Raw genomic sequence first — 8,401 nt, forward strand, 5'->3', positions numbered from 1 at the left:
CCTTGACTGAAATCTCTCGTTTTGTGTGTCATAGTTTGTTTGATTTCCTGTTCATTCAGTGGTTATATGATATGCTTTGTGGTGGTAGGTAAAAATATATGTATTTTTAACTAGGCAAGTCAGTCAAGAACAAATTCTTATTTACGATGACAGCTGGGCCAAATGACGCTGGGCCAATTGTTCACTGCCCTATGGGACAGTCACAGCCAGATGTGATGCAGCCTGGATTTGAACCAGGGACTGCAGTGACACCTCTTGCACTGAGTAGCAGCGCCTTAGACCGCTGCGCCACTTGGGAGAAACCGCAGGGCAGTTGGTTAGATCCCATGTGCCATTTCTTGCAGTTGGTCCCTTTGCAAGGCAGCAGAACTGCTCTAGGGGCCCAGCACTGGGACTGACCTGGTGGCTCTCAATGTGCTTGCTTGTGTGCCGTGTGTGCATGGAGGAGTGTTTGTGATGATGAAATAGTCAGGCAGTCAGACTCAACAGGGGACTGGTATTTATCGTCACAACACTCTCTGAATAAGGAATAAGAGAAGAACATTATAGGAGATCATTTTAGTGTCCATTGTCCACAGGAAACCAGAAATGTGTCCATACACTGAGAGGTTGGAGCACCGGGTCAGCCACAGTACAGCACCCCTGGAGCAGTTTAGCTCAAAGGCACACTGGTGTCTTCAATGTTCGTTTGAATTCATGTCCCATGTAACGTCGATGTGAGTTCATATCTGACAGAGCTAGAGGAGATGTATCTGTAGAGAGATGTACCAGATATACACTCTTTATAGGAAACAATAAACAATGGGCTCACTCCAACACCATTTTTCTCCCAATAAAAAAGGTTGTATGCTGTATCATGATAAATGTAACCAATAAAGAGTTAACTAGACAGGAATCCATATGGAATAGTGTAATTTGGCTCTGGTCACTGTAGTGCACGATATACAGTGCCTTCGGAAAGTATTCAGACCGCTTGACTTTTCCCACATTTTGTTACGTTACAGCCTTATTCTAAAATGGATTAAATAAATAGAAAATCCTTAGCCGTCTACGCACAACACCCCATAATGACAAAGCGAAAACAAGTTTTTAGAAATGTTTGCTAATTTATTAAATATAAAAAACTGAAATATCTTATTTATATAAGTATTAATACCCTTTGCTATGAGACTCAAAATTGAGCTCAGGTGCATCCTGTTTCCATTGATCATCATTGAGATGTTTCTACAAATTGGAGTCCACCTGTGGTAAATTCAATTGATTGGATATGATTTGGAAAGGCACACACCTGTCTATATAAAATCCCACAGTTGACAGTGCATGTCAGAGCAAAAACCAAGCCATGAGGTCGAAGGAATTGTCCGTAGAGCTCTGAGACAGGATTGTGTCGAGGCACAGATCTGGGGAAGGGTACCAAAAACTCTCTGCAACATTGAAGGTCCCCAACAACACAGCGGCCTCCATCATTCTTAAATGGAAGAAGTTTGGAACCACCAAGACTCTTCCTAGAGCTGGCCGCCCGACAGAAGCCACTCCTTAGTAAAAGGCAGATGACAGCCCGCTTGGAGTTTGCCAAAAGTCACCTAAAGACTCTCAGACCATGAGAAACAAGATTTTCTGTCTAATGAAACCAATATTGAACTATTTGGCCTGAATGCCAAGTGTCACGTCTGGAGGAAACCTGGCACTGTCCCTAAGGTGAAGCATGGTGGTTGCAGCATCATGCTGTGGGGATGTTTTTCAGCGGCAGAGACTGGGAGACTAGTCAGGATAGAGGCAAAGATGAACAGAGCAAAGCACAGAGAGATCCTTGATGAAAACCTGCTCCAGAATGCTCAGGACCTCAGACTGGGGAGAAGGTTCACCTTCCAACAGGACAACAACCCTAATCACACAGCCAAGACAGCCCCCAAGCCATAAGACTTCTGAACAGGTAACCAATAGTTACCCGGACTATTTGCATTGTGTGCCCCCCCAACCCCTCTTTTGCTGCTCTCTGTTTATCTTATATGCATAGTCACTTAACCATACATCCATGTACATACTACCTCAATTGGCCCGACCAACCAGTGCTCCTGCACATAGCCCAGTTGGCCAATCTGCATTGTGTCCCACCTCCCGCCAACCCCTCTTTTACGCTGCTACTCTCTGTTTATCATATATGCATAGTTACTTTAACCATATCTACATGTACATACTACCTCAATAAGCCTGACTAACTGGTGTCTGTATATAGCCTCGCTACTGTTATTTTCAAACGTATTTTTACTGTTTTATTTCTTTACTTACACACACACACACCTTTTTTTCGCACTATTGGTTAGAGCCTGTAAGTAAGCATTTCACTGTAAGGTCTACACCTGTTGTATCCGGCGCACGTGACAAATAAACTTTGATTTGATTTGAAGACAACACAGAAGTGGTTTCGGGACAAGTCTCTGAATGTCCTTGAGTGGCCCAGCCAGAGCCTGGACTTGAACCTGATCGAACATCTCTGGAGACCTGAAAATAGCTGTGCAGCAACGTTCCCCATCCAACCTGACAGAGCTTGAGAGGATCTGCAGAGAAGAATGGGAGAAACTCCCCAAATACAGGTGTGCCAAGCTTGTAGTGTCATACCCAAGAAGACTTGAGGTTGTAATCACTGCCAAAGATGCTTAAACAAAGTACTGAGTAAAGGGTCTGAATAGTTAGGTAAATGTGATATTTCAGTTTTTTATATACAAAATTTGCTAACTTTTTTGCTTTGTCATTATGGGGTATTGTGTGTAGATTGAAGAGGGGAAAAAATAACAATTAAATCAATTTTAGGATAAGGCTGTAACCTAACAAAATGTGGAACAAGTCAAGGGGTCTGAATACTTTCTGAAGGCACTTTAGGGAATAAAGTATCATTTGAGGTACAGCCAGACATAAATCACATCTATAATCCAGCCGACGCTGTGAAAAAATGCAACCATCACATTCAGTTTTAGGGCGAATCTCCTATTTAATGGCCACTATAACCCTGACTGAACTGTGTGTGTCTGGAGAAGAGAGCAGCAGAGAGGAGAGATGCCCAAAAGCACATGCAGCCTCTTCTTCGACACACTGATTTGTGCAGGAACATTGCCATCGATCCTCTCTCACTCTTTGTCTTTCTATCTCTCTTTACCCTTCTCTTCTCTCTCAGCCTTCCTCTCACGTTCTGTCTCTCTCTGTCTCTCCCTCTCTCCCCTCCGTGTCTCAGTGTGTTTGTTTGAGTGTGTGTGTGCACGTGCCTGTGTCCAGCAATAGCTTGTGATTTACTCCCCAGCGGCCTCGATAGCATCTCACTGGATAACAGGAGGGATTCAATCACAGAGAAAAATCTCCCTCCTGTCTCTGAGACACACACACTGCATCTCACAAGTGATGCAGAGTAACTCATTGACTCTTTCTATATCTATCATTTCTGAATCAATCTTTTCTCAAGTGCTCTGCTACTTCCAAGTTCCTCTCTCTCTGACTCATTCTTACCTCATTCATACATTTCTCTGCTCCTCATATTCTATGTGCCACCATAAATGTCTTTCTCACTTTCCTTCTTCCTCTTTCCATCCCTCGTTTCTCTCTCAGACCTCTTTCTTTCCCTCTCTCCTCCTGTCCTCACTCTGACTTATAGGACTTTTTGATCAGGCAACTCAGAAAGCCTCAGATGTGACAGAAGGGTCCTTTGAACATAACTTGAAGATGGTTGTCACTTGTTACCACAGCCACAATGTCAAAATTGTCTGTCGTAAAATTCATGAACACAAAAATGTACTTTTCAGTCTTAAATTAAGGTTAGGGTTAGGCATAAGATTAGCAGTGTGGTAAAGGTTAGAGTTATGCTTCAAATTCGATTTTAAGAAGAGAAATTGTAGAAATAGGCGGGGTGTAGCCATAATTATGACTTTGTGGCTGTGGGAACTAGTGACGACCCTTCAGGATGGGTGGCTTTGAGGCTGCCTGACTTAAAGGGACTGAGACGAGAGCAAAGCAGAGGAGGTGAAAGAAGAGAGGAGAAGACGGGGGAGAGGTGAGGACGACATCTGTGTGTTTGTAAGCTATCTGTGTGTGCACTTCTCAGTCATGACAGAATTAAACTGCTTATGTCTGAAATAAAAAAATGACACGTGAACAATGTTGAATCATTTTTATCTCCCGGAATGAGACCAAGTTGGCAACCTGATGATATGGATCAATATTAAAATGCATACAGTGTTTTCTTCCATTATAGTTTGTACAGGCATAGTACAGATTATTATAGCGGTACAAACATTGATACATAGTTAAGCGTTACATTAATTCGGGCTGAAGCGCCATGTCTGTAGTTACAATTCCACGTTTTAAGTCTTTTTCCAGGCAATGTTTGTAGTTCATATTTGCAGATTGTTTCTGCAGTCCTTACTTGTAGTCTTTATGTCCATATCCAGCCTGGTCTCATAGGCTAGACGTAACATTGTAAATGAAAATCTGGGACACTCAAATTAGTATGATATGTTAAGTTTTGTATGGTTTCATAAGACAGATAGTTACTCAAGATAAAAATTAAATACAGTGCATTCAGAAAATATTCAGTTCCCTTGACTTTTTCCCCCAAAAACGTCACTCCTCAGTAAAAGGCACATGACAGCCCGCTTGGAGTTTGCCAAAAGGCACCTAAAGTACTCTCAGACCATGAGAAAAACGATTCTCTGGTCTGATGAAACCAAGATTGAACTATTTGGCCTGAATGCCAAGAATCACGTCTGGAGGACATACTGAGCAAATGGTACTGAGTACTGAGTAAAGGGTCTGAATACTTATGGAAATGTGATATTTTGTTTTTATTTGTAATAAATTAACAAACCTTTCTAAAAACCTGTTTTAGCTTTGTCATTGTGGGGTATTGTGTGTAGATTGATAATGAAAAAAAAACAATTTCATCTATTTTAGAATAAGGCTGTAATGTAACTAAATATGGAAAAAGTCAAAAGGTCTGAATACTTTCCAACTGCACTGTAGGATGATGGGTGGCTGTATAATGCACATATCTAGTAACCCAAAGGTTGCAAGTTCAAATCTCATGATGGACAACTTTAGCACATTAGCAACTTTTCTACTACTTTTTAGGTACTATGCAACTACTTAGCATTTTAGCCAACCCTTCTCCTAAGCCTAACCTTAACCCTTTTAGCTAACCCTTCCCCTAACTTTAACCTTTTAACCTAACTCCTAAACGTAACCCTAACCTTAACCCCTAGCCTAGCTAACATTAGCCACCTAGCTACAATTCGTTACGTATCATATGTTTTGCAAATTCGTAACATATTGTACGTGTTGCAGATTCGTAGCATATTGTACGTGTTGCAGATTCGTAACATATTGTATGTGTTGCAGATTCGTAACATATTGTACGTGTTGCAGATTCGTAACATATTGTACGTGTTGCAGATTCGTAACATATTGTACGTGTTGCAGATTCGTAACATATTGTACGTGTTGCAGATTCGTAACATATTGTACGTGTTGCAGATTCGTAACATATTGTACGTGTTGCAGATTCGTAACATATAATACGAATTCTAATTCATAACATATCATATGAAATGGATGATGGACATCCACAAATTAATACATACCATATGAAACGTAACATATTATACTAAATGGAGTGTCTCGGATTTATGTACAGAATAATATGCAATGCTCTGAGTCCTGGTTGCCATATCAGAATGCTGGAGTCCAAGGCAGTGGCTGCTTTGTAAGTACTTATAGGATAAGCCAAGACTAAAACCAATCAGATTGAACTGTTACTAAGCTGGTATTTACAGAGTAAGGCTGGCGGTATAATTAGCCTACTGTACATGCTATCATAGCAAAAAACTGTTACCTATATCTACACACACAGACATACACACCAACACACACAGTCACCCACCATAAACACACACACACACACACCCCAACACACGACGTCACTCACCATAAATACACATACCCCAACACACCCAATCACTCATCATAAACAAACACACACACAGAACTTCAGTCCCTCTCTCTCTCTCAGGGTACAGAGAAGTGCATCACGGTCTACAGTGCTTTTCTTTGTCATCCAGAATACAATTCACATATCAATTAAGGCAAGCGTAATAAAGATTTTGGTTTGTGTGCGCGTGTGTTGCATGTGTGATTTGTAGAAAATGCATACGTGTCCGTTTCAAGAGCGGTTTAATAGTTTTTGTTGCTAATAGTGTGCTTCTTTTTGGGTGACAGAAACGCCTTGTTTTATAAATATTTTATAAAACATCTTCTCAAACGCCTTTGTCTGTCTTTGCCGGGCGAGTTGTGACATCAAAGCAACAGTCTTAATCAGAGTCCTTGAGGCTAATTCAATTAAAATGTTCAACGCAAGGCCAGGGCGGACTGACCAAATTTCAATCAATAATCAACGTCCATGGACGTTATGTGTAAGCCGGTGCTCGCTTGGATAAGGACCAATTCATCCTTGATGGTCTATAATGGTGCCTGTTTGAATTTGATCAACCAGGGAAAGCAGTGGTCACTGATGAGAAACACACAAGAAGAGGTTGATCACAACAACTACATATCAAAATCAGAGAAGTATATATCTAGCGCCCATTCACCCTCCAAACTGGCTACAGTCACAGGCTAACGGTGGACTCTGTCCAGGCAGGTGAACTCTCTCCTTTCACAGTGCTTGCCGTTCTCCCTCTGGGTGGTTGAGTCTCCTGCAGACCAAACAGTTGGGCAGCAGCTGACCGGTACTTCCTAGACATGGTGTTATAGAGGACAGGGTTGATGGCAGCCGAGAGATAGAAGAGGACAGTGGAAACAAGGGAGCAGTACTGGGTGAAGAGAGACCAGAGAGGAGAGGAGCCCTCGGAGGAATGGGACATAAGGTAACGATGCAAGTGGAAAGGCAGCCAGCACAGGACGAAGGCAAAGACCACTACAGCTGGAGAGAGAGAGAGAGAGAGGGAGAGGGGAGACAGATAATACATGTTTGTAACATTGGATTTCTCCTTTTATGCTAATAATAATAGAGGGGGGGGGGGGGGAGTGGGAAGGGGAAGGGGGAATTGAGGGAGGAGGGGAAGCACATAAAATGTATTCCAACCATAAAACATTAAATGCAAATATCAGTAATCAGTTTTTCAGAGAGAGAAATAGGAGAGAGGAGTATGAGGGGGAAACTATAGTTATGCCTAATTAAATGACTTTGGTAAAGCTTTACACGACTGGCTGTTATCATGGTTATTAGCTTACTGTGCTGAATGTATAAACGTATACATAGCCTATTTCTACATTTTCTGCATAATCCTTGTCTTGTTACAATGTTTGATTGATTTAATGCGTATCAGAACCAAGATTTTTCCTTTTTTAAATGTCCTCAATTCTGTGCCTTTTTTAAATATTATAAACATCCATATCTCAATTATGCCGTGCTTAAAACATAGTTTTGAATATGAGCAACATGTATTGCACCCTACCTAACATCTTGACGGTCTGTCTGTTGCTCTTGTCCCTGTGTGCTACGTTAGCTCCAATATTGTTCTCTCTCCGTCTCTTCCACAACCTTCGTCCAATCAAACTGTACACCACAGTCAAACAAAACACCGGCAGGAAGAAAAACACAGAGCTAACCAACGCCATGGCGGCTAGAAGCCCAGACTCAACCGCGTACCGAGTGGGTTTACACTCGCTAGTGTCTATCTCTGTCTGTCCTTCCGCCCCACCAGCACTCACAGAGTTTCCCGCCGCTGGGCGAGTCTCGTGCTCCACTCCCACCAGAACGAAGACAGGTCCCGCGCTCAACAGCGACACGAGCCAGAGAAAGAGGATGAGCGCACGGACGCGTCGCTTGGTGACCAGGCGTTTGGCGCGAAGTGGGAAACAGATGGCCAGGTACCTCTCCACGGACAGAGCGGTTATATTCAAAATGGTTGAATAAGTACAGCACTCACTAACGAACTGAAACAGCTTACAGAATGTATCTCCAAATATCCATGGCCTGTACTTCCATAACCGATACACATCAGGGGGCATACAGAGGAATATCAACAAGTCTGAGACAGCCATGCTACATAAGTAGAGGTTAGTGGTTGTTCTCATGTCTCTGTACTTAGACACGACCAGTATAGTCATTACGTTCCCGGTCAGTCCCGCCAGGAACAGGAGAGCACAGGTGATGGTGATTCCCATTAGAACGGGGATGGGGAAGAGGTTTTCGGGGGGCACGGAACCCCGATAGCTCCCGTTAAAGTAGTAGTTCCAGTAGTTATCCTCCCAGCTGCAGTTAACGGGAGAGAGACAGTCAGTTCGGTTGGGCCAGGAGCGCATGCTGCCAGCGGGTCATTCACTCGGCTGGAGGTTCTCCTTGGGGCGGCTGGCGCGC

General features: G+C 42.8%; 1 protein-coding gene across 2 annotated transcripts; it reads right to left on the bottom strand.

Annotated features, from left to right (window-relative positions):
• Positions 1-6,220: 6,220 nt before the first annotated feature.
• On the bottom strand, positions 6,221-8,401 carry LOC115179376 (growth hormone secretagogue receptor type 1-like). 2 transcript variants are annotated; one of them, XM_029740824.1, is made up of 3 exons: positions 7,497-8,401; positions 6,743-6,961; positions 6,221-6,691 (listed from the first exon to the last, which is right to left on the bottom strand). In XM_029740824.1, the coding sequence occupies exons 1-3, from the start codon at positions 8,344-8,346 to the stop codon at positions 6,648-6,650; spliced, it is 1,113 nt and encodes a 370-aa protein (XP_029596684.1). In that variant the 5' UTR covers positions 8,347-8,401; the 3' UTR covers positions 6,221-6,647. The 2 variants fall into 2 exon arrangements, with proteins under 2 accessions (XP_029596684.1, XP_029596683.1); XM_029740823.1 differs by having other exon boundaries at positions 6,221-6,961.

Source organism: Salmo trutta, chromosome 39 (assembly GCF_901001165.1).
Source record: "Salmo trutta chromosome 39, fSalTru1.1, whole genome shotgun sequence".
Taxonomy (NCBI): domain Eukaryota; kingdom Metazoa; phylum Chordata; class Actinopteri; order Salmoniformes; family Salmonidae; genus Salmo; species Salmo trutta.